At 42.3% G+C, this 26751-nt stretch overlaps 1 protein-coding gene across 3 annotated transcripts; it reads left to right on the top strand.

Moving 5' to 3' along the window:
• Positions 1-497: 497 nt before the first annotated feature.
• AZIN1 (antizyme inhibitor 1) lies at positions 498-25883 on the top strand. 3 transcript variants are annotated; one of them, XM_082235765.1, is made up of 12 exons: positions 498-847; positions 8496-8633; positions 11413-11610; positions 12866-13039; positions 14550-14722; positions 16954-17088; positions 18256-18337; positions 18852-18926; positions 20434-20599; positions 21606-21721; positions 21855-22069; positions 23900-25883. In XM_082235765.1, exons 3-12 carry the CDS (start codon positions 11509-11511, stop codon positions 24009-24011), a joined length of 1350 nt encoding a protein of 449 aa, XP_082091891.1. In that variant the 5' UTR covers positions 498-847; positions 8496-8633; positions 11413-11508; the 3' UTR covers positions 24012-25883. The 3 variants fall into 3 exon arrangements, with proteins under 3 accessions (XP_082091891.1, XP_082091893.1, XP_082091892.1); XM_082235767.1 differs by lacking the exon at positions 498-847 and adding an exon at positions 2043-2063; XM_082235766.1 differs by lacking the exon at positions 498-847 and adding an exon at positions 4715-4861.
• The last annotated feature ends 868 nt before the right edge of the window (positions 25884-26751 follow it).

The following is a 26751-nucleotide window of genomic DNA, read 5'->3' as shown; positions in this document are numbered from 1 at the left end:
GCTTTGAGGGTTTTTTGTTTACAATCGAGCGGTGTGTAAATTTTGTAAAATAATTAAGAAGCACATTCTGGACACGCTCTCAGCGCCTTTCCGTTGTGTATTACTTCATACAGAAGGCCAGACCCCAACCAAATACAGCACGCCTTTATGTGTCTGTGTGCGCTTTTAATGCGGGCTCCGAGGCGACTGCCTTTAGTAAAGGGCGCACTTCGGCCTCCCCGGGAAGAACCACCGCCACCTCGCCTTCCCTCTGCGCCCTGCGTATGTGGCCTGCTGCGCTCATGCGCAATGCCCTCCTAGCCCCGAGGAACTGTCACTCACGTTGGGAAGGAAGGAAACGAGTCGCAAGGAGAGAGAGAGAGAGCGCGCGCGCGCCTTCGCTCCCCCGGCGAGGAGGGCGGCGAGCAGGCGCCTCCTTCCTCGCACGCTTGTGACGCGTGGCTCCGAGCCCCGCCTATAGCCCGGCTCCTCCTATAAAAGCTCCGCCGGCGCCCCTTCTTCCTCTTCTTTTGCCATTTCCTCCTGCCTGCCTCTTCGGCGATCTTGCTTGCCGCGCCGTCTCCCGTCTTGCGTGTGTTTTTTCTTTGCCCGCCCGCCTGCCTTCCTCCTCTCCTCCCGGGCTTCTGCCCCGCGCCTCCCTCGCATTTTTGTGTGCGCTCTCTCTTATTTTTTTCTTAAGCCTTGGCGCAACTTTGCGCTCTTTTCTCTGGTCGCGCCGGCAGCCTATGGCCCTGGAAGGCGCCGCTGCCGCCTCCCGTATTTCTGCTGTAGGTTCCCACATCCCTCTTTAAAAATTCCGCCTAAAAAGAGAAGACGATTTACCAAATCTTTCGGGCCGTTGTCCCACGTGAGTACTTACTTACTATATATGATTATGATTATTTATTGGGGGGGAATACGTGTATTGAAAGGGGACGCCACCCACCCCTTGCAGCGCTCTCCTTCCCTTCCCTGCCTTGCCTTGCGCGGGGGGGGGGGGCCTTTCCAGATGCACCTTCAGCCCCAGCGGAGGCGGGTGATGGCGGAACCGGGCGCAGGTGCCTCGGCCTCGGCCAGATCCAGAGAGGCGGGGGGGGGCAGTCTCCTTCCTCCTCGGTCCCTGGCTAGGCGGCGAGCGCCATAGATGGTGACTCCTCGGCACAAAGCTGCTCCGAAAGGAGGCGCGAGGAAAGAGCAATGTCCTGCGAGCTCTGCGCGCGCGCTGTCAGTAGGTCTGGATCCGTTGGGAGCCCGGTAAAGGAGATGCCTCCCCACCCCACCTCCATTATAGCGCGCGCGCTTCGGGGCTCTGGGGGGGGGGGTTCCCATTACACCAAGCCCCGAGGCGACACTTCTTCCCCCTCGAGGCGGGGAGAAGAGGAGGGAGAGAGCCGAGCTCCTGGGCGGGCCGGGGAAGAGCCAGAAGGGAGCTCCCCTGAGCGGACACCCCTCTCGCTCAGGATGGCGAGTGTGCGCTCTTCCCCGCTTCTTCCCTCAGCGCTCAGGGCGGCCAAGGAGCCCCCCCGACCCGAGCAGGTCATCGGTGTGCGAGAGAGAGGAGGCGCGGGGCTGAGGAGCTCCTAACATGGCGGACGCTCGCGTGTGAGGGAGGGAGGGAGGCAGGGAGGGGGCTGCCGCCCGACGGGCTTCGGCGGCTCCGTTCCCCCGCGAGTCGGGCATTTGTGGCGGCGGCGGACGGGGCCGGGAACCGAGGCGCGGGGAGCCCAGAGGACAACATGGCAGAGGGGCTCCTCGGCGGCTGTTCTAACATGGCGGATTCCTGTGGAGGGGAGTGGGAGGCTGCCACCGCCTGTGTGAGTGAGTGTGTGTATGGCTGCCTCAGAACTGGGTCAGTTCATGGTGATAAGCTGCGGGAAGCAGCAGCAGCCGTTTGACGCCCTGCCTTTGGAGATGGAGGGGGGGTAGAGGTAGGGGTGGGCGGCTGCTCAGGAGGCCGAAGCTCCGCGGTGGCGAGAAGCAGCGCTTGACGTGTGCGAGAGGAGGAGGACTCCTTATCCCTTCGGAGTGGCCATTGTCGCCGGCTGGTCACTTGTCACCTGCCGCCCTCTGGGGGGTGGGCAATGGTGAGTTGCCTCAATCCCTAAAAGTGAAGCCTTCATGTGGCTCTGGGAGATCTGGCTGGGGGCATTTAGGCCTCGCGACTATGAAGGGAGTCATTGGAAGCTGGTGACATGGCAGAGGTCGTCCTCTCCCCCCCCCCCACCTTTTTCATTTGTAGGTGTGCTCTGTGTGTGTATAGAATTGTGACCAGCTTTCCGGGTTGTGTTGTTGTCTGGCCCTAACCTAAGGGCTTTTCCTCCTCGTGCGCCTGGTGAGCAAGGAAGGCCACCCTTAATGCCCTCTCTCTGCATGGGTGGATGGTGTCAGCAAGGAGTGGCTGATGATTTTACCGTGTCTCTGAATGGGAACCAGCTGCTTTTGTCAAAGCCTGTAAGCAGTTGCCAAGGTGTATGAAGTGGTGCAGGCCACAGGAATGGAGGAACATGACAGGTGTCACTTACCCTAGGATGTAGAACATTTGCCATGGTTTGCCTCAAAATGATTTTGCACCCATTGTTTGTGGCTATACCATGTTTATTGTTGGTAACATAATTTGACACAAATATTACTGCTGCTTTCTTCAAAGATCAAATAATTTATCTCCATCATGGCTGGAAGAGAATTATTGGAGCTGCCCTTTTTCTTGGTGCTAAGACATGTCTTAATGCTGGTATACCAAGGAATGGGATGAAGCAAGACCTCCTGTCCTGTTCAATTGTTGCAATTCTCCTGGGGCACATGTCTCTTAAATATTCCTACTGGTCCGACAGACGCTTGCACAATATACACAAGAACACACATTTTTGTTTTTAAATACTCAGGAATAAACACAAACCCCATGGTCTGTAGAGGCAATCAGCACTGCAAGTTTGTCCCTAAGCATGTGTGGAAGGATTTGAGAAAATCTGTCCTGATTTGAAGGTGGCAGGGTTGCAGCTTCTTGGTTCAAACCACTCTACTTGACATTATTGAGGGGGATATGGTTTGTCTCTGGCACGCCTTGGCTTTTAGAAAGTTTGTAAAGAGTTGTACATATTTTTTCGTATGTCGGAGAAGTGACACAGGTGGAACTGTTTGGATATCTGACACCCATGCCTCCAGCAGAGGCTGGAATGGTTATTTGAATTTAGGAAAGACCACATTCTTGATCATCTGTTGGGAAAGTTGTGTTTTTCTAGCTCAACCTACTTGGGGGGGGGATGAGTATCCTATGAATGCTGCTGCGAGTCCTTTGAAGAGGATACAAATGTGACAAAACATCTCCTTTTTCTTTGTGGGGAAGACAGTGGGAAAAGCTCTTAGCTGTTGAATGGTACAGGATCATAACTTTGGCCATCTGTTAATATGGAATAACTGTTACCTCTTACTTGTCCTACAATGTTCATTTGCTTACATTTATGCCCCATCTTCTATGGAGCTCAAGGTGGCATACATGTTTCTCCCTCCTCCCCATTTCATCCTCATCAGGAACCCTTTGAGGATGGTTAGAATGAAAGACTGTCGGAGGTCACCCAGTAAGCTTAATGACTGAGTGAAGATTTGAACCCTGGTCTCCAGAGTTCCTCTAACGTTCTTTGAACTGGTAGTGGAAAAGTACCTTTTGTCATACCTGATCTCCCTGCTTCTTTCTGACCACAACAGCACAGTTACTGGTTAACACAATTAATGCACCTACTTGGGCATTAGAACCAAGATTTAGGTGTTATGGGAACATATACTTTTATAGCAGTGTGTTTTCCCAACACGCATGGTACAGGTCCAGTGTGTTCGCATTATATCTCAGCTGCGTAGTTTGTGATGCGGCAGAAGTACAGGGAAAGGCGTGGAGTCGGGCTTTGCACGCGGGGCAGGAAAGCAAGCCTTTTGAAGTGCAGAGGATCCTGCACATATTTGGCGCCAGTATAAGGGACAGTTCAAAAGAGCGCAGGTCTCGCCAGACCAGCCTGCAGCCCCCTTTCGGAGGCAGCGCTGTCATTGGAGGCTTGGGCTAGCTGGAGCAGCCGCTGCTGCTTCAGCGTCACCGTCCGCTGTGACCAAGCTGACGCGATCGTCCTCGGGGCCCCTTCCTCCTTCCCTGCATGTGCGCTGGCGACCAGCTGCGAGCGCCCTCCTGCAGCCCTGCGGCGACGGCGTCTTCGCGGAGTTGCGCCGCGAAGCATGGCGTGCTGGCAGGGGGAGGAGGGTCTGTTCCAGTCTGGACTGGTCCTGTCTAGTTCTTCGCATCCTGCCTGCCTGCCATGGTGTGAACAATGCTGTTGCTGCTGCCGCCGCCGCCGCTGCGGTTTGCGACACGGCATCCCCCGCCCCATGCGCTTCTTCAGAGTGCGAGCCCCTCCCCTCCCTTGTCTGCCCAGCTACAGCCTCGCCAGAGAGCTGCTGCTGCTGCTGCTGTCGCCCACATCAGGCGCATTGGTGTATCCCGCCCGCGGGGAAGCCCGTAGCCGCTGAGCTTTCCCTAGCAGCCTCCGGCAGACACGGGAGAAAAGGAGGGCGGGAGCTACGGCGGCGGCTGGAATAAGCTGCAGGGCTTCTTGGTGGCGCACAATGGGAGCTTACTTTGGGTTGCTGATACTGCCAAGGCAGTTCAGCCATGTGGGTGATCGGCTACTCGGCCTCCTTTTTGGTCGCCCCCACTCCAAGGGGGGGGGTGGATGTTCTGCTTTATGGCTTGAAAACGCGAAGAGCTCATCTGTGGCGAAGGAACTGCTGCTTTGCGCACGCCTTAAAATGAAAAAGGCAACACAACTGTACTTGAGAAAGCGGCTCCCAGACACGTGCCTTTATTGTGTGAACTTGTTTTTGAAGCTTGTTGATTTTATTGGTACGTCATTATAAATATGTTATGCTATTTATGCAAACTGCTTACAGGTGTGTTGTTTTGATTAAGTTGCCTGTAAATTTTGTTAAATGGGCAGTTATGTGCATAAGCATGGATAATAAAATAACCTGTGTTGGCAACAATAGATTTTAGAGTTTCAGGAAAGAATATCCTTTAGGAGGTAAAGGACTAATTCACAGCCATGATAGCACTGAACTTTTGCGAAGTCCCATGGACACAGTGGAGGAATATTTATTTTAGAAGAGCTAAGAGGATAGTGCTGAACAGGGGAAGCACCCACTTAGTAAGGAACTTCATCACCACATGAACTTGTGCTAGTCTCTTCTCTCTGGTTAACTTGCTCCTTGGGGGTTATCTAATGAAAATCTCTCTGCAGAGAGAACAGGGCACAAATATGAGAAATAGATATATTGTGACATAAATATTCAATCAGTCTCCTATTTCGAAATGTAATGCAGAAAGATTTTTTTAGGTATATGTGGTACAAGTGAAACAAAGTTTTGTAGCACTTTAAAGAATTAATAAATGTATTATGGGATAAGAAATTGTTGAACCACCTCATCAGATGCATAGGTTTGTTAGTCTGTTGCTGTACTATAGAATCTTAAAGACTAACATGTTTACTCACCTGAAGCAGTTAAAATGGTAGAAATGGAGGTGAGTGAGTTTCACGGTATGTTTAAAAGGTGTAAAGAATGCAAGGGAACATAAGGTGTGTTCCAATCTGATAAAGTATACACACCAGATCTGATTCAATTAGAATAGGTGTATTCCACTTCCACCTCTGCCAGAGGGTATAGGGTGCACTAAACAATCAGCTGTTCCAACTTGGACCATTTTGATCCTTGTTGGGCTCCTCGGAGACATTAGGTTGAAACCTTTTTAAAAGAGGTTTACAGGATGAATACATAGAATCTTCATAGTTTTGTGAAGTACTTGCTTTCATGTCTGGATGCCAAGCACAACCAATATAGTCCTGTCCGCATAAATGCCTGCTTCTTAGGAGTGCTGGGAAAATTGGACCAACACAGAATAATTTTTTTCTGCTTTGTGGAGCTAGTGTACCCAGTCTGCTGGGTTACTCATTTTTTAATAGATGAGTCGTGCAAATGTTGTATCAAGAATGGTGAGGGTACTTATGCCTTTCGAGGTCTGGATTAACTGGGGCACAGTGTGGTCCTTTTGGATAAAACATGAAGAATAACTGTGAAGAAAGGATAGGAATAGAAAGATGACTGCAAGGATTCAGACTGAACAGATGCACCAGACTGCCCCTCCACCAGATGCACATTCAAAGCAGATACATTTTTTTCCTGTGGCTGCTCATTGTCCTGCAGCACAGCTGTTCTGGAGAACAGAAGAGAAGTAGAATTGTTTCACTTGTCTGCCGATTGCCTCAGAAGGCTATTGCCATCCTTGGACAATATTGTTGTTAAGTAAAGGACTACCACTAGGACATCTATCTGGGGCAGTGACGTAGCGTGGGTTGTCAGCACCCGGGGCAAGGCAAGTAATTTGCGCCCCCTAACCCGTGGATTTGCGCCCCCTAACCCTAACCCCCAGATGTTGCGCCTGGTGCGGCCGGCCCCCCCTGCACCCCCCACGCTACGCCACTGATCTGGGGACCTGAAAGACTTGAATTGTGGTTTTTAGTGGGCTATACAGCTGTTGGTACAGGGACTGGGTTCTTTATTTCCCCCGCTGCTCGCTACTTGCGCCAATGTTGTGCTTGTCTCTGGACCTTATCCCTGATTAACTAGAACAAGATGTGCCCACAAGCTAGCCTGTTGGTGGATTTAATGTGTAGTGTGAGGGTTTCCTTCAAGTACTCATTTTAGGCTTCCTTACTGCCTCTGTTCAAACTTTCATGTAGGTTTTGGGTGTTGACAGAGTATGGTAGCCCATTATGTCCCTGCTCTATAATCTTGCTCTTGAGGGATTCCTATTCCGAGCCATTGTGGGCAGGAGTTTGCTGCTGTTGATCTTTCAGTCTGCCACTCCCCCAGCTCTTGCCAGAAGATTCTCTCTTTTGGACCTGAAGTTGTGCCTATAGCCTAGGTGATTGTGATTCTTGTCAGACTTTACATTTGTAAGATTTTAATATTTGTTTGATCAAGGCGTGAATTAGAGTGTGGTGATAATGCCAGGGTTGTGGGTTTGATCCCTGTATGGGGCAGCTGCGTATTCTTGCATTGCAGCAGGTTGGATTAGATGATCCTCAGGGTGCCTTTCCTTGATACAGGGGTACCTTGGGTTATGAACTTAATTAGTTCTGGAGGTCTGTTCTTAACCCGAAACCATTCTTAACCTGAGGCGTGCTTTCGCTAATAGGACCGGCACATCTCATCCTGGGGCAAAGTTGTAACCCGAGGTACCACTTTATAGACTTTGTACCAATGTCACTGTTCCTCTAAAATGTAGTCTAGATGCAGTTGTCAACATAGAATACGGTCTGCTGATGGAAGTGATCTGTTTACACCAAGTAATTTAATTACTAAGGCGTAGTTTTTCTCTCAGCAAGTGTTCATAAAACATATGTACACAAAAAGCCATCTAATGTAGCATCTAATGTCCAACTTATGTCTCAAGAAAGGTGAGCTGTTATTTGTAACTTGCTTCCTTGAAAAATGTTTCCATCATCCAGAAGTTACAAAAATAGGGGTTCTGCTAATTTAAACTACATTCTATATGTTTTCTATAGGATGTACAGTATTTACCTTTCTGTCACATCATTTCCCTTGGAGAATGTTACACTCAGTAGCAGTTCTCCATTTTTAATAATTCAGTCTCCATTTTTAATCTAAACTTGTTCCTTGTTGTTGAACTTGGATGATGTGCAAGTGTGTTCATCACTTATCTTAATTCTTTGTTTTCATTCTTCCCTTTTTCTCAGAGCTTAAGTAGTTTCCACAGTATAGAACTCTGGTTTCCTTTTTTTTATTACCTTGTTTACACAAAGTGCTGGTCAGATCTATTGTGCCACGTGAGCAGAACACACACAACTTTCCTTATGCTTACGTACTGTAAGGGAAGTTTGATAGTGGCAACAGAGTTGTCAGGACAGCTCTTCTGCTGATCCCCAAGGCTCCCTGAACTCGGTTTGACAACAAATGGTTGATAAGCTAAATATTTTAGTACCTAGTCAGCATGCTCATTTATGCTTCTGGCTTGTAGTTGCTATGACACTGCTACTGCCTGGGAGCCTTCATACTGCAAGTTGAATGTTGTACAATTCTGGTGAAATTTGAATTGGCCTTTTCAGTCTGCGTTCTAACCTGAATGTATGTTTATCAATGATCTAAACATACAGGCAGCAACCATTTTAGGCACGTCCCATATGTGCATGACTGTACCAAACCTAGAAGTGACTCAAAAACATCACGGGACGGGACAGGGCAGGGTGGGCTTACGTGGGCCCCACCAACATGTGGGGGGGGGGGGTCCAGAGTGTAACCTCTGCACAAATCCTGTACTGTATGCTAAACTTCCTGTTTTTTCTTAAGCACAATTGCTGTATTGAGAGGGGTGTATTTGAAGACTGGTTTTGTAAAGCTGGACTTGCAACATTACTGTTGAATATATAATGGATATTCTCCTCCTCCCTCCCACCTTACAGGGCAAGCTCTCTGACCAGGTGTACAACTATCCAGAGGGATTAGGAGAAGTGCTTTATCGGGAACAGTTCGACTTCAACGCTGAGCCACCTTGGGAACCTAGCTGATGATAGTAGGGTTCCATCTCCTAACTTGTCCATGTGAGTCTTTTCCTTTATTTTTACAGCTGTGCACTTGTAAATTCACTAAGTTTTCCCTTCTGGAAATTGTTTTATGAATTGTTCCAAATGATAGGGAAATGTGTGAAAGCCTGATCTTAATTCAAGAAAAGCTGTTGGCCTGAATCTATGTTTGTATGAGTTTACATATCAAGACATTACGATGCCTTCCCTTAAATTAACGGCATAGTTTTTATAAATCCTCTGTGTTCATTTGTAACCTACCTCAGTATGCTAATTGGGAGATAATGGCTGTTTAGAATAAACTTTAATCGTCTTATTGATGTGTTACATGTAAATACCCATTGCCAAATCACTCCAGCACTTCACTTGTAGAGCACAGCCTCCAAGGCATGTCTTGTTAAGTGCCTCTTGCTTTCCATAAGTTAGTTTTTCAACTACAGGAGATTGGTGGATTCTGTCGTGGACAAATGATTTGTACTAGTTACAGTTAAAATTATAGAGGAGAGAAATGGACGGAAGCATCCTACTATAGTTCTGTATCACCACAGCAGGAAATCTGGTTTTGCAAACTTGGTGCCTTATCAGACATCTTCTAATAATATATTCTGGTTATCATTTTTGTTGGAAGCAAAAATAATTTAGATTAAACACTACTGAAATAAAAAAACATGACTAGTTGAAGCATGTCCCATTACATAATAGACAGCATTCTTGCAAAAGAATGTACCACATACCAACCTGCTGCTGCATTTGTGTGCTAATATATGAGAAGCTGCTTCAAGCAGTAATTCTATTTTATTATGGAAAAAGACAGAACTCAAGCAAAACTTGGAGGATGTCACCTGAATTTAAAAAAGACTAATCTGTCAAATAGACTTGAAACAAAAGTTATGCTTGCAGGTTTTGTTTCGTTTAGCTAAATTGTTGGTGTTTTGAATCAGCCTATTTGACTAGCCTGGCTGGAAGCCTAGCTCTGACCTGACTTAGATATATTGAGATTGTAGGTTTCAAACTTGTATACTACTTCTTGCATCATCATACTCTTCCTTGCATGTTCATATTCCCATTTTTTTTCCTAGTTGAAGCAAATGTAATTTGCTCTGATGTTTAAATCAGGCAAAATGTGGTTTACGCAAGCTGTAGTTTGGCTTCCAAATCAGAATGAGAAGTTTCTGTTTGAACTTTGAGAGACCAACTATGGGTTGTACAAACATAGTGTACTTGATTTGGACATTACAGCATATTATGCTTTGCTGAGACCTGGAAGGAAGAACTGAGTCTGAAAACTATTCTCAGTAGCCAAACTATGACTTGCCTGTTACATTTGAAGATCATCTATATTAATTACTTAATGATTGTGTAGTGCCTAGGCACTCTAAGCTTTTATTTTGCATTAAGACTTGTTCTGCTGTGTACAAATATTTTAGATTAATCATAACTAGTGAACTTCATAGAAATGCTTACCACAAATATACTTACATTTGGGGTGTGCCTAAACTTGGAAGAGCCTTGACACACCCAGATTGTTCGTGTGTGAGAGAGCTGACTAATAGGCACCTTGAAGTTGTGCTATAAAATGTTTTATTGAGGAAAAAGTCAATTAGACATTAAATATAATGGACCCTACTAGGAACAGGCTATTAATTAAAATTGGTTTGTCTGGGTATAATTTTAAATTCTTATTAAAAGTGGTCTCCACCTTCAGCTGACAGCTGTAGGAAAAAACCTGCTTGAGCTCTTGGCTCTGGGACTAAAACCTACCTTACTCTTGTCAGGATAGCTCTCTGGGACAGGCAGTTCTTCACAGAACCTGCCTGGTGTGCACATGTTTCCCCAACACTCTTTTGGAAGACAAGTGACACATAGGTGTAACCAAATGAGAGAACTGGAGTAGACTAATTGGAGGTTTGTTCTTTAGCCAGCAGACCAGAAAAGTCTGGAAAAATGTTTCTCTTACTTCCCATCCCCCATTCCTTCAACTTTGGGGCTTTAAGGGGTTTGTGTGCGTGCGCGCATCAAACACTTTAAGAACTTCAAATAACTATTTTGCATGCTAAGTAAACATACGTTCATTGTTTAATTGAATTATTATTGGATAACATGTCAATATTACATTGGTACATTTATTTTGCATGCTAGCCTACTCCGTAATTAAATGATCCCCCCTCCTCACTAAATGGCTTTAGTATTTTAAAAGTGGCTATGACCTCTTAATGTTTGAGATTATTAAGGAGAAAAGTTAATGTAAAAGTAAAGGTTTGGCAAAATGTCTTTCTGTATGCCTACTGCTTCCCACAGATAATGAAAACATTTTTTAAAATCACAAAAGGCTTTTTGCAGTGGAAAACTAGCACATGGGGTGCTAATTTGCTAGGGGCAGGGAACTTCTTTTCTGTAGAAGGCAGCATTCCCTCAGTGGTAATCTGTTGACAGCAATGGGTGGGGATAGAGCCAAAAGTGGGTGGCGGGGGTTCATCCCTTTTCTGTCCCTACCTCTCTGTTTCTCCTGTTTGTTGCCCTCTCCCTGCCCCCTCAGTGTTTCCCCCCTTTTCCCTCTGGGCTCCTTGCATGAAAATAGTTGAAGGGCTGCAGGCTGCCCACCCAATTTATAATCCAATTTTGCTGAATACCTAGCTTTGTTGTTTTGCTTTCAAATTTAAATAAGCAGCATATTTACACTATTGATAGCCCCCTGATCTCTGTGTGAGAGAGCATGGGTGGGGAAGGAGAAACGAAAGCTTTCTAAAAAGGCTGTGGTGCGATTGTAATTTTTTTTATTGTCTTCTCTGTCAAACAGTTTGTTGCATAGCTTAAGGACCCGGATCTAAGGTTTTGTGGCCCATCCCTTGTGTTTCTTGGTTTATGACTGTCGGCTTTGCGGAATACGGCTGAGATGAAAGGATTTCTTGAGGATGCAAACTACTCCATTGGCTTACTGGATGAAGGAGTAAATGTTGGAGATGTCATTGACAACTGCATTTATGAACATACTGTTGTAAGTGTTCCACTTTCAGTATTTTTATTTTATTTTTTATATTGCAAACTCAAAAAATAAATCCATGCAGTTATACAGGACCTCAGTTAAAAGCAAAAAACACAAAAGTAACATTGAAGTAAAATAAATTAAAGAAACAAAAGTAAAGAATGGTTCATCTGAAAAAATAATCACAAAAAACAATCATTTTGATGAGAAGGCTAGGTTAAAATAGTGGTGTTAAGATGGTGCCTAAAACCTATGACATATGATGCTAGCTTGATTTCATTAGATGAGTTCCTTAGCCCCGTTACCACCATATGAAATGCACAATTGTCAGACTTGTCTGAGTGACAGTTCACAAAGATCAGGCAGGGGTGTAGAGATTAAAGCACCCTTTTAAGTACACCAGGTTATGTCTGTCTTTATAGATTACCATATTTTTTGCACCATAACACTCACTTTTTTCCTCCTAAAAAGTAAGGGGAAATGTCTGTGCGTGTTATGGAGGGAATGCCTACAGGTGGCATGCCTACGGACTTTCCTCCTCTAAAAACTACGTGCGTGTTATGGTCGGGTGCGTGTTATAGAGCGAAAAATACGGGAATAGCAAGAATTTGAAGCTTGGTAGCATACTGGCAGTCTGTGAGGCTCCCTTAACACAGGTATTGCATTCAGAATTTTACACCAGTCTCAAGGGTAGCTCAACATAGAGTGTGTTACAGTAGTCTATCCTTGAGTATTCCATTGCTTGAACCATCACAGTTAATTCATGCAGGAACCGTTGCAGCTGGTAAATGCACTCCTAGCCACTGAGGTTTATCTGTGCCTCAAATGACAAAATTGGACTTAGGAGTACCTTCACACTGCATAGCTGCTCCTTTAGGGTGAGTGCAGCTCCATCCAAAGCAGGAAACTGGCCTTTCTCCTAGACATTGAAATGGCACAGCCATAGAGCTTCAGTCCTGCCAGGATTCTAGGCTCAGTTTATTGGCCCTTATCCAGGCCACTGCTGCATCTCTAGACACTGGTTCAGAAGCCTTACCTGGCTTAGACATTGTACTGCCGATTTTCAGATTTAGAGGCGTCTCAACCACAAACAAAGTTCAAAAACAAGGTTACATTTTCACGGTATGCCCAGGGAAAGTGGAGGATGTCTGGGACAGTAATAAACAAAATGGAAAATGCCCCCTATGACTGCCAGCTACTTACTGTATATCTTTGTAGTTACTGTAGTCTTTAACTGTAGATTCACCGTTTTTCTCCTTCTTCCTAGACTGGAAACAATACTTTTTTTGTTGGTGATCTGGGAAAGTTGATTAAGCAGCACATCCACTGGCAGAATGTGATGGCACCAGTAAAGCCATTTTACAATGTAAAATGTAACTCCACTGTAGGTGTACTTGAGATAATGGCAGCTCTTGGAACTGGGTTTGCATGTTCAAGCAAAGTAAGTATTTGACATCTTACCTAAACAACTCTTCTCCAACCTGGTGCCCTGCATAGGTTTAAGACTACAGCTCCCTTCAGCCAGCACAGCCATGCTGGTGGAAGCTGTAGTCCACAACATGGAGGGGACCACATTAGGGCAGGGTGCTCTGAACCCTAAACCTCTAGTGGAGGATGCAGATAAGAGCTTGTTCACTCCTTAAGAACAGTTTCGGAGGTTCCGCTTCATGTGCCTCTGCCGCCAGCGCTTTGGAGGTTGGTGACTAGAAATAGTCCTGGTGGTGATCCTGTTTATGGAGTGCCCACCTCCTAGGCATGATGGAAGCTAGTTCATATGTCTGTGTGTGTTTATATTCTTAAAGTGGCTTACAACAGATTAGAGCAATAAAACAAACAATCCAGGAACATTCCGCTGGCTGGTTTCAAAGGTTAGAATGACCTTCCCCTCACTGCTGTGATTGTAGGCCAACTAGCATTTGGAGCAGAGTGTTCATTACAGAAGATAAGGGGTGAGCAAACTCCCTGCAGTTCATTCTCAGGCCGGTGGCTGGAGCCAGCTCATCTTCCCAGTTTTATGAAGACAGTTGTATTCTCTGGTACATTCAGTGGCTGGGCCTGGCCTTTTTATTCTTAATGCTTGTGCTGTTGTCTGTTTCATTTGGTGTCTTATTTTATTCTAGTGCTGTATTGGGTTTAATGTTCTAAAGCTTCTGTAAACCGCCCTGGATGTGTTTAAGTTGGAATTTAATCATCTTAATATTGGGGGGGGGGGGAGATATGGAATGCATTCTTGACCGTATCATTGCTATGCAGAGGTGTGTGATACCGCAAACATATTATATTATTTAGGACCATAGAAAGCTACCATATACTATGCCAGACTTTCTCCAGTTAGCCCATTGTCTGCTTTGACTGACAGTAGCTCTCCAAGGTCTCTTTGTAACTTGAGATGCCAGGGATTAAACTTGGGACCTTTGTGGAAAGCATGGGCTCCACCACTGAACTGTGGTTCCTCTCCAGCCTATGAACCTTCCACATATTGAGATTTTTGTACCCAACTTCGATGCTCTCATAACTGGATTAAATAAAAAGAATCCAAAATACCATTGTGATGTCTTGAGAACAACTAAGAATGACGTGTTTTATTAGCGTAACTTGCATAGCTTGTTTGGACATTATGTACATGTAGGACAGCTCCAGAGCTCCAAGCATTAGAAACTTTCAAAACTTTGTAAGCCCCCCCCCTTACTCACACACACACAGAGCTGGCTTTGAGTTTCTAGAGATAAACAACTTAAGGTAGAATTTTCTTAGCCTTTGGGATAGGGCAGCTTGCAAACTTAAACTAAGTAACTTTGGATAACAAGCCTTGCATTAGGTATTACTTTCTTTCCTCCCCTTTTAATACCACTATTGTGATTTTTAAAAATTCCAACTTTATATACTCTAAATCTTCTTCACAACCTTTATTTGCCTCTAACCTTGTTCAAATGTTTGTTTGTTTTTTTCAGACTGAAATGGCATTGGTTCAAGACCTGGGCATTTCTCCTGAAAACATTATATTCACAAATCCTTGCAAGCAAGCTTCTCAGATAAAATATGCAGCGAAAATTGGAGTAAACGTTTTGACATGTGACAGTGAACTTGAATTAAAGAAAATTGCTAGGAACCATCCGAATGCAAAGTAAGTATACAGAAATGTTTTCATTTTACTTACCATTGTGGGAAGTTGGGATTACAGTATACAATTTTAAAACATTATTGTGGCATCTTAGAACACAAACAAATTGTACTATGGCATAAGCTTTCATGAACTGGAGCCCACTGAATTAAATTTAATATATGCTTATAATGAATTATCTCTAAAGGGATAACCTTCTGAAATACTTTTTGCAGAGAAGTCTCCTTTGGCTGTTCTAACATGCAACTCTTAAAAACTTGAGAGTGTATACCTTGATGACCCAAATACTAGTTAGGTGTGTTTGACAACATAGTTTTAAGCTGTTGCTTTTGAAGATTTTACTAACTTACCCTGAAATTGCTTTACCAAGATACCTTAAAACTTCTTTTGACTCGGAAGCACCTCCTGCCAGGGTTATGTGGGCTGGCAATATTAAAACATGAATATATCTATGTGTTTACACACATCATTCTCTGCTTGGGACTCTGGCATCATGATGAAATGTATCACATGTTTGTTCAGATCACCATCTGTGAGAATTGTCTCAAGATCCCGTGAGTTGCTCCAGAATGTTTCAGGGGGGGAAAATCAAGTACAAATCTGGAACAGGCTGCTATATGCTGCGTGCCAGAACTGTGGTGCTGCACCAGAAGTGCACATCAAGTTTTCTTCTAGTTTACTTGGGGTAGCATCAGCATGAAGGAGGAACAAAATGTATGGCGGTGGATTATCTAAAACAGATAAGGCAGTTAGTGGGTAAGTACATGCCCCTTTGAAATAATAGAATATGAAGGCTGCATGTCAATCTCTAGATTGTTTCAGTAATTTAATATTCTGGCAGACTTCCTGGGCCTTGAGAGAAGAGTTCATCCAGCAAATGTGTCATCCAGTTGGGCACCTCCTTCCTCATTGTCAATCTTTGTGTAAAAAGTTGCTGGAGTTTATTCTTGTAATAGGGCAGTGATTGCCATGCGTTCAAGAAATGTCATATAGATGTTATATGCTCCTACACTACTAATGCATATTATGATCCAAACTTTTATCATCAGGTATATTGATCCTTAAGAAAAAGGATAATATATAGTGCTTCAGTTGCATGTTTTTAAGGGCAGATCTGCATGAGTGCTGTGGACCTTATTTTGGGGCAATATAATACACACTTGGAAAATATAAAGATGTTAGCTTCCCACTCGTTCCGATACCCAGCATTGACCATGCAGTCACTTCTGTTAACTGAATCAGCAGAGGACTAACACAGTCATTTGTGGAGTATGACGTTTGCAAGGCTATTAATGCATCCAGCTCCCAAAGTAAGGTTTGGTAGACTTGGCCCTAAGGATGTTACACAGACATTTAGAGTGAAATTAATGGCTGTATCTCTTTTGATTAATATTAGCAGCTAATTGATGTTCAGGTTTGCAAGAAATGACCCATCTTTCTAGAAACCAAGGACTCATTATGCTCTCAATCATCAAGTTAAGTTCCAGTTTCTTGTAAGGGTGTAAGCCCTGTTACCTTCAAATGAAATGCTGCCTACTAGCCTGTTCTGGCTACTACTACAGGAAGAAGCAAGCAGTGAAGCTAATAAAACTGGAATTAATACTTCAAAAAAGTACCCAGTGGGAGGGAAAATCTGGGATGCCTTCTATTTCAAATCAGCCATATTTTATCAAGCAAACAGTATTCAGAACCCAGTCATTGACGTGGCTTGCATGTAAAGGTAAGCTGAACCATAGCTTGCTGTGACTGCATGGGCCCCTGTAGAGACAGTTGCAGCTGCACCAAACCACACTTCAGCTTGCAGCAGTGCAGTAAGACTGGAGAAGGAGCAGCTGTAACTGTCTCTCCAGGGGCTATGGTTTGACTTAGTGTTACATGTGAACTGAACCATATTCAGCACATTTTGCAAGAAGTTGTCACTGAGCAGCTTTATGACAGCCATGATTACATCCAAGGTAATGTATTTTTATTACAGCAATCAACAGGTTTTCTGCTACAGCAGTTATTAGCTGCTGCATTTCCAAACCACTTATCCTTTTTGACTCCATATTTAGGCCCTAATTGCTAGTTTTCTCTCTGTACAGGATTATTTTTATTAGGTTCCCTTGACTCGTCCATCGGTGGAACTGGAGTATTGGCAACATAATCAACATACTTCTGACAGTCTTCAGGCTTCACATGTGCTGATGCTGCTGTAAACCAACTGTGCCCCAATCATCTTCCCCTTCTCTTAGGCTCTTGCTTCATATTGCCACAGAAGACATTAATGGAGAGGAAGAGATGAACATGAAGTTTGGCACCACCCTGAAGAACTGTCGGCACCTCATGGAATGTGCTAAGGAGCTGAATGTCCAAATAGTTGGTGTTAAGTAAGTAATCATGTCCTTTCTCCTTCATCTTCCCTTCACATTGCTGCTCTTTTCAATGTGAAAGAGGAAAGCAGTGGACTTGAATGGTATATGCGGTCACTAATGTTGAAATGTTCATGTTAGGAAGGTATCCTGAATGTCTACAAAAGTAGCCACAGTGTTTCATAACTATGCTTCCAATTATATCTCATACATATTAGTAAAATGCTATATAATACAGTGTATTGTATCTGTGCACCCAAATATTTGGGAAAAGAATATGGGAAGTATTAATACCACAGAGAGAAAGAAACTGAACTCTTCAGGGATATTAGTTCCCAGACCTCTAGAAAATTATTCTTAAAAGTTTGTCCTATATATGGTGTACAGTACATACATTTCCTGTGTGATAAAAATTGACCTTTTCAGTTTAAGGCTGTAAATTAGTTCCTAAAGGGGGCCACCTAATTTGAATACATATGGCAGATGAAAGTCATTTAACATGTAAGGCTTGATAGGACAAACCCATTTCAAACAAAAGGTAAACATTTAGAAATACATGTATGAAAGGCAACACAATATTCAGAGCAAAGCAATTCTCTACAGCTTTCCCATGGTCTCAACAATATAATGTCACGTCCCTAGTAGCAAATATTAGACACCCATAGCATCTAATTCCAGGAAGATGATTATACTGAAAACAGGCCTCCTGCCTCAAGTGTCAATATACCTCTGGGTATAGGATGGTATATAAATTCAATAAATACTAATAAATAAATCATAATTTTGGGCAAAAAACTATAACTAGTGAGGATTGGGAGTAGAACTTCAATGCTGAATGATATTTCAGTAATGTAGAGAGATCTCTTTTGCTAATACTGTACTGTACTCCATCTTCTTGTTTACCCTTTGTACAAGTCCCATATTTATTAGCAAGAAATCCTGTTGCTTTCAGTGGACGCTTCTTCTAAGTATGCTTAGCATGGAACACAGACAGATTTGATTGGCTGGATAATTGTCATCATGTTTATGTTCTAGGCTTCAATAAGTGAGAGAGCCATTGAGAGAATGAGAGAATTGTGAAGCAAATTTATTGCAAAGTTTGAGGTTGTCAAGCCAGAGTAAATCGCATAGAATCTGCAGGGGGTTTTTAAGCTAAAGTTAGTCTTTGTTTTTTGTTTGTTTCAGATTTCATGTGTCAAGCTCTTGCAAGGAAATTCAAGTATACAAACATGCTATTTCTGATGCTCGCTGTGTGTTTGATATGGCTGTAAGTGAATTATTGGACTTGTATACACTTAAGTTCACATGTTGAATATGTTCAGTACAGTGACACCTTGGTTCTCAAACGGCTTAGTTGACTAACAAATCAACTCCCAAACGCTGAAAACCCGGAAGTGTTCAGGTTTTCAAACGTTTTTCAGAAGCCAAACGTCTGACGCGGCTTCCACTTGAGTGCAGGAAGCTCTTGCAGCCAATCAGAAACTGAGCCTTGGTTTTCTAACGTTTTCAGAAGTCAAACGACTTCCGGAACAGATTCCGTTCAAGAACCAAGGTACAACTTTACTTAATTCCATCACACAATTGTAAATATTTTGCCATTTATTTTTGACATAATATATGAAAATTAGTTGAGTTGCCATTTACTGTATAATTGTTTAAAAGGTAACAAATAAATCACCTTGTCTTGTTAGAAGAGCTCAATGTTTTAAGAGTCTATATTACAAAACAAAATGGGCACCTAATACCTTGTAGATAGTAAACTTTCTGCATTTTCATTTTAGGAAGAATTTGGCTTTACCATGAACCTGTTGAACATTGGTGGTGGTTTCACAGATTACGAAGCTGACCTGGAGGAGGTATGAATTTTGACTTAGCTTTTTCCTATAAAACTGGCTTATTTAATTGTTCAGTTAGTTGAGATTTGCATTTGCAGTGGATATACGTATGAAATAGCTAAAGAATTAACATAGAGATGGAGGGTGGATTTATAGTCTTCAGTTCCAATTCAATCATTGAAACTTGAGTTCACAATATTATATTTGGATACAGAGCAGCTTTCTTAACCTGGTGCCCTTCAGATAATTTTGGACTACAAGTTGCATCAGTCACAGCCATTTGGAGAGCACCAGGTTGAGGAAGGCTGACTTAGAAAATAAGAGTGGCAGACTGGTTTGATCCTGGCTTGTTTAACCAAGTCTAAGTATAAAATAATCAGCGTTCCTTTGAGTTTAAACATAATAGAGAGCACTGATTAGTTTTAAAACAAAAGTTTATGAACTTCTTGCTACACCAAAATTGGAGATGGGAGCACAGTAACCTGAGGCTTGTTTGCACAATAGTAAAACACATTTTCTTGTTGCATCCAAAAAGGACTTTGCAAGTTTTATATTATAGAGCTTCTGATGCTTCTTAAAATGAATATTTTTTGGAAGAACTTGTGCAGTGATAAGAAGTTATAGCATGTAGGCCAGGATCCAAGGAACTGTTGATGAATGATCAGATGCAGCTTGTGTAGTTGCACTTTGATATTTTGCACAGTTTAGCTAACTCTGCTTATAGCTTCATAACTTTCTCAGGGCTTGTGTATCCATATGTGCTATGCATCTAAGAAGGTGGCCTGGTTTTCCTAATGAGGAAAACAACCTAAACTTGGAAAGCAGATTTCCATATGTGGAAGCAGATCTTTGGGTCCCAGTCACATTTTATCATAGTAACATGTGCATCTGTATGACCTGTTTTTGCTACAGTGCTTTCTAAAAGATATTGTGTTATATGAGTACTGCTGCAAGTGTATTTTGGTCTAGTTGCACAAATGAGAAAGCAATGTGTGTGAATTGGTTCTCCAGTTTGTGCAACCCACATGCTGTGAGTTACCTGACTGACCTAAAATGTTTTTTGGATACAGGTTCACACTGAGAGGGAGGAGAGGAGGAACACACCACTATTGTGCTAATTTAAAACTCCAAGAGTCTAAATATCACAACAAAATCAACCATTATTTTCAAATTACCCAAGATTTTAGATGGCTGCTTTTGAATAGACCTAGATTATTTGAAAACAAGATCATATTTCGTAGGATTGAACATTGGGAAAAACAGCCTGATAGGAGCAGTTGTAGTCCTCTATCGGTAATGTGCTAAAATTTATACAATTCACTTTATTTTAATAGATCAGCAATAATACATCATGTATCATTTTTATTCTGAGGTAAAATTTTATTCTGCGATAGTGAGTGGCACCTTTTCTCCCCTTAGCTTTCAACTTGACAAACGTTTATCTAGGAACAGACTTAAAATTTGAACTAAAGTTGTACGTTATAAATTGATACAGGTTTTAAATCGATATTCCCCTTCTATCTTCAAGGTTAATCATATTGTCAGTCCATTACTTGATACCTACTTTCCTGAAGAATCTGGTGTGAACGTGATTGCGGAGCCTGGATGCTATTATGTTTCTTCTGCATTTACTCTAGCAGTTAATATCATTGCCAAGAAAGCTGTTCAAGATGACAAACCTCTTCTCTCTAAAGGTAGGCAAAACCTGTTCCACACTTAAATCAGCATAAAGATTGAAGAAACAACAGCAGTGCTTTGGATCCTGGCCAAAAATTAAGCTTCTAATCTAATAGCTTATTTTCTCTTTTAGGTTGCTGAGAAGCTTTGGTTTATTTCATTTGTTAGTGGTATTGATATATGGCCTTTAAGGGAAACCACACAAAGCAGTTTGTTAATGCTTATTGTTCTAATATTTTAAAACAATCAAAGAAAGCAGTAAAAATAAGCTATTGGGGTGGGGGAGACTCCTAAAAATTAAATTTCTCTCCTTGAAACAAGATGGTCTTTGGTCAGTCCTGGTGGCAGCTGGGAGAATGGGGGGTTTACCTCATCTTGAACATTGGGAGTTCACCAGGCTGTTGTTTTCTCTTTTTCATCTCCTGAGGTATCGTGTCTCTTCCAGTATTTGAGCTGGTTTCAATTTAAAAGACTGTTGGCTTTTTTGAATCAGTAAGGGCTCAGCCCTCAGGAGGAAAAAAACTTTGCTATTTGTAAACTAGAACATATTTTCAGTTTCCATAGAAACATACTGTTTCAGGCTGAGAGTTTTGCCTGGGGGGTTACATTTCAATTTTTGTTAAGCTTTAAGACTTCAGGGTTTGACTTGCATAGTACTGCTAATTTGTATGGCAGACCGAAGGCATACCTCTGCAGTATGTTTGTGTTCAGACTGAATTAAGTGATGAATCTATCTTATTTAATGTGCAATCTTAAGAATGTTCCAGGTCATGATTCATATTTGTCTCAGGATACATCTTATATCTGATATTCCTTCATCATGTTTCTTGTTGTTAGCCGCCCTGAGCCCGGCTTCGGCTGGGGAGGGCGGGATATAAATAAAAATTTATTATTATTATTATTATTATTGTTCATGTGCATGTTCCATATGCTCCTGAAAAACTTAGGCAACTGTTTAAGAAAGGGCTGTAAGTGGAAACTTATTGTGAAACTGTTATTAAAATGTAACATCTTTTGTTACAGTGGAACAAATAAGGAGTGATGAACCAGTCTTCATGTACTACATGAATGATGGTGTTTATGGTTCTTTTGCACGCAAATTATCTGAGAATTTGACTACTATTCCAGAGGTTCACAAGGTAAGAGCACCTTTATGTACTATAAGCTGCTATCCTCAACAAGAATTGCCAAATGAAATTATCATTGCTTTTGTATGTGTAGAATCATACATGTATAAATTTAAACCTAACTGTCAGAACTGTTTCCATGCAGAAATACAAGGAAGATGAGCCTCTATTTGCAAGCAGCCTTTGGGGTCCATCCTGTGATGAGCTTGATCAAATTGTGGAAAACTGTCTTCTCCCTGAGCTGAATATTGGAGACTGGCTGCTCTTTGACAATATGGGTTCTGGTGCTTTGGGTGAACAATCTGCTTTTAATGATTTCCAAAAGCCACCAGTTTACTACATAATGTCAATCAGTAACTGGTAAGTTTATATTGCGTTGTACTTTATGATTCAATCTAACTTTTACAAAACACTATGCTCAATATTTTATGAAGGAAGGTGAGCTATTTCTAAGAGCATAGGCATTTCAGCAATGTGTGTACACCTTTTGAGAAACCCAAACTTCCTTTGAAAATTGTTGCAGCCCCCCCCCCCGTGCTTTTCCTTTTTCGCCTGGCAACACATGCTCACTTTTAACTGAAGAGTCAGGATAATAGCTAGAGTGCTAGATTTGGACATGGGGAGACCCATGTTCCAATTCAGTGCAAAGTTTGTGTTCAACTTTGGAGAAGTAGGTATCTAACTGATCTCACTAGATACAAAGGCAATAAAGCATAATTTTATCTAGATAGTGCATGTGTGTTAGCTCTTGTTTTGTATAGGCTGTCCAACTAGCTTTGCAGATCCGTATTTTTATTTTTTTAAAAAATTACATGTCCATTCATACCCATGCTAAGGTCACATGTAGTTTAGGTGCTAAAAAGAAGTATTTCAGTGCAACCACAACAGTGGTACAGTTCTCTCATTGGGGTAGACCCTTAAAGTATATGCTGGGCCAGCCCAAGCCTTGCTACATAAAGCCTGGCTGCCTCTAACCAATCACTATACAGTACTGCACTTGCATGCACTGCTATCCTGGTCTATAGGTAACACACCAGTGTGGGCAAACTGTGGCCTTGCAGATGTTGTTAGATTCCAACATAAAGTGGTCAAGGATGATGGAGGGCTACAGGTTTCCCTTTCTACTTGTTTTGTCCATGTTGCTAATTGGCCAGGACATAATTTGGCATTAAGTGATGGAAAGTCACTTTGTGGAAGAAGGAACAGGTTGATCTGGGTGTCAGCATCGCCCTAGAGCCAGTGCACCAACTGGACTCATGCACCTCAACCCCGACTGGGCTAGGCGAGCTGGGTAGCACCGCCAGAGACCTCCTTTCTCACAGGAACAGGTCACAGTGCTGTGGACTCACAGCTTAGAGCTGAGAGCACCGGATTCACTGTCTCAATAATACAGTCGTTGCACAGCAGAGTTTTGCATAGTCTTGCAGAGTATAAACCACTCGGAGAGCAGCTCTGTAGAATATCTTCCTTTTATTCTATAACTACAACTATGATACAAAACTATATACAGAGCTGAATATTCTAAGCATAAATCAATGCTACACTGAGAGTCTGCAGCTGCACTTAGCAGCAATCTTATCTCTAGGATCTCCAACACTCTCACTTTCTCCGATACACTGACTGACTGACTCTCTCACACACAGAGATGTTGCTAGGCAGAATAAGTAGATAGGCAGGACACGCCTCCTCCTCTCTGGAGAGTCAGCAAAGACCATCAGGAGATCATCAGGAGATTCTTGAGTATGGGAGGGGTGAAATCTCCTCACTGGGTATCTAAGTTCATTTTTACCAGTCTTGCAGATTGATGGGATTTTATATATGCAGGCAGTGGCCATTTCACGTGGGGGGTTTTGTCAGCAGAGCACACACAAGCACACCCAGTTATGCCCTCTTCCAGGTCCAAAATGACCCACACACTGGTGATCGTGCCTAAATGTACAACTGCATGCTCGTTAGATGAGGTATAATGACCAAAAGTGCACAAAAAGTACCATCTATACTTTCTTCTGAATATTTGATAACATAACGGCTGGGAAAAGCTAAAATTAGGCAAGTTAAATTGCTAAACTTGCAGTGTTTAGAACAGTATGCAAAATAGGAAAGGGCGGTGCTACAGTGCTTGGAGAAACCCCCAAATGAAATCTTTCTTCCCCTATTTTGCCTGAATATTGTGTGTGCTTTCCATTCCAGGTGTGAGATGCAAGATGCTGGGTTCACCTCTGACACACTGATGAAGAACTTCTTCTTTGTGCCTTCTTGCATTCAGCTGAGTCCTGAAGACCGCTTTTCTATTGCAGCTTAAACAGGCACTAATGCTTCAATTAGCCTTGCAGTTGCATGTCTGTAGTCTTGTCTGGTCACAACATTCCAGTTTGGAATTAAAATGGAACAATCTTGAATGAATTATTGAAACTTGAAATCATTTGGGACCAGGCAAAACCAGCTACAACTACAATTCACTGGGGGAGTAAAGGTTAAAAAACAACATCATTTAAACTTGTCAGATCACTCAATCCCTCAGCATTTAAACGAAATATGCAACAAAATGGATGACTTAGTTGAGATGGAAACCCATCACTTGGGTTCTCTGTTAAACAGTTTACATACAAGTACAGTTTTTATACTAAGGATTTCTGTTAGTCTTGTAAAGTTGTCTTTCCCTCTGATATCTGAAATGTCAGTGGGAAACAAGTGTGACTTCATTAGCTATGTTTAGTGTATTTAGAACGTGTAAATTTGTGCTTTGAACTGTAGTTTAATAAATGTAAAATTGCATCATAGTATTTGTTGTATTCACCTTTGCAGTACCCACCCTTGTACGATTGCAATAAAATTTTGTGTAGACTTTACTGTTCTCCCCACCTACCCCCCTCCCTGCTAATACAGGGAAGAGATCTAAGCAACACTGATAGTACAAAAAGGTGTAAGGTTATTATACAAAGACTGTTTAAATTGACAAAATTTTAAATCATGATTAAAAACTAAGATGAAGTGCAGTCTGCTGTTTTCCTCAAGCATCTAATTTAAGCTAACTCCAAAACATGCAAGCAGACAGGTGCTGCAAATCAATTCACAGGAAGTAAAATGCATATAATAAACAGAAAGCTAACTTATTGCTCTTTTGTCTAAAAAGCAAGACTTACTTTGCACACTGTTGAAAGCAAGACCCATTAATCTTGGAGGGGCTTACTTTCCACAGAAACAAACATAGGATTAGGATTTAAAAGTCTCAGTATTCCAACAAAGTAGTTCTGATTAGCATTTTGCTCTTTGACAGGATGTCTACATCCATCTCTAGGAACCAGATCCCTGATGTTCTAGATATACTGTAGCAGCTAGACTTAGCAAGCAAAATATAGAAGCTTTTACTCATCGTTGCTTAGATTCCTCCTTCCCTTTGAATTTCTCACTTTAATTTATTTTGCTAACCTAGTAGCCTTGGATGTGAATTTTGAAATGCACCAAGCCAGAGTTAATTTGAAAATGGAGATTAGTATACTTAAATAACTTGGTAATGTAAAATGGGCTGCCAGATGCACATGCATTTTATACTAATGCCAGTTGGCAGGAAGCTTTCTATTCTCTCTGCCCCCTTTCCAGTTCACTGGAGCTAAAACTGCATACTTGCTAGATGAAAGGGTTTGGGAAAATTCCCTTCAGCCTGATCCTTTTAAAATAACAGGTACTATATGCTTTTAACCATATGAGATGCTTTTAATCTGCATGAATGCTTCCTGCAGCTAAATCTTAATAACCCTGACAGTGGAATATGGTTGTGAACATTAAAGCACAAATGAAAAAAGCAAAATCAGTTTTCCAATTAAGAAAATAACATCACTTTTCAGAGTTTTGATCCAGTATCTGTCAGGGTTCTATCAGGAAATAAAAAAAGCAGGGGCAGTTGTCATATCCATCATCAAGCCTCTCTAAAAATACCAAGGATTCTGCTCTTAAGTTTATAGAACTGTTGTGAGTTAACCAACTCTGTTGTAAATGGTACAGTCACCTTCGAAATGTCTGTATTGTATTTGACAGTTTGCCATAAAAGCTGGTTTGAACTTGGTATGTATTTGAATTTATATGCTAAAACCTATCTCTTCTGTTTACAATATTGTAATATCAGTTTTTGAATAATTCAAATATAAAACTGAATGATTTCTATATAGCAAATTAACTAATGGGACTTTGTCTTGTGTATAGTATAGCTAGTTGCTGAGAGAGACTTGTTATTTGAATGATTACACATGAAGACCTATAGACCTGTCCAATTGAAACTGCTAAGGAAGGAAGCTATGTTTAGATGCACCAAACTGCTGACATTTTAAATGAGATTCCAGTTGGCAAGATTAATGGAAAGGCGGACAAAGGGACTGTTCCATCTATTGCATGGGTTTTATTCTCAGGTGCAGTGTTCATTGGACATGTAATGTAACTCCATAGGTTTATATTATGAATCCTAAGCATACCTGTCACATCACTGTCCTATCTTAATATTTGCACAATAGCTTCTTGTCACATGAGTTATAGAAAACATCACTTCCCCTTTGGTAAAACAGGCCCAGTCCAGGTTCCAATTTGGCCCTCAAGTCCATTCCCCACAAATCACCTGCCTAGTCTGTCACCCAAGGTATTATGTCAACAGGAGCCAAATCATGCTAATTACTATTGCCATGGCAGAATTGCAGCAGACAAACAGCAGCAAAGGAAGATAAATGCTACCCTCAGTTTCATAGGTTTCTATCATTCAACATCCAAGCAATCTTTAAGGTCTTCACATCCTGTTCAGTGTTCAAGAGGGTATTCAGTGAGCCTACTAACCCTGGTAGCCTTCCAAGTACAGTGGTACCTCAGTCTACGAACAGCTCTGTTAATGAATGCTTCGGACAAAGAACTCCGCAAAACTGGAAGTAAGTGTTCCGGTTAGCGAACTTTGCCCCAGAAGATGAACAGCAGCCAAACACCGGCGGCGGGAAAGCGTGCGCCTCCGTTTAAGAACACTTTGGTTTAATAGACCTCAGGAATGGATTAAGTTCGTAACCCGA

The sequence above is a fragment of the Podarcis vaucheri genome (assembly GCF_965113315.1).
Source record: "Podarcis vaucheri genome assembly, chromosome: 8".
NCBI lineage: Eukaryota > Metazoa > Chordata > Lepidosauria > Squamata > Lacertidae > Podarcis > Podarcis vaucheri.
This window is presented reverse-complemented; position numbering and strand designations above follow the sequence as displayed.

Coding starts and splice junctions, on each gene's coding strand:
- AZIN1 (XM_082235765.1), top strand. CDS start 11,509: ATGAAAGGATTTCTTGAGGATGCAAACTACTCCATTGGCTTACTGGAT. Junction 20,600..21,605: donor CAAACCTCTTCTCTCTAAAG/GTAGGCAAAACC, acceptor CTTTTGTTACAG/TGGAACAAATAAGGAGTGAT. Junction 22,070..23,899: donor ATAATGTCAATCAGTAACTG/GTAAGTTTATAT, acceptor TTTCCATTCCAG/GTGTGAGATGCAAGATGCTG.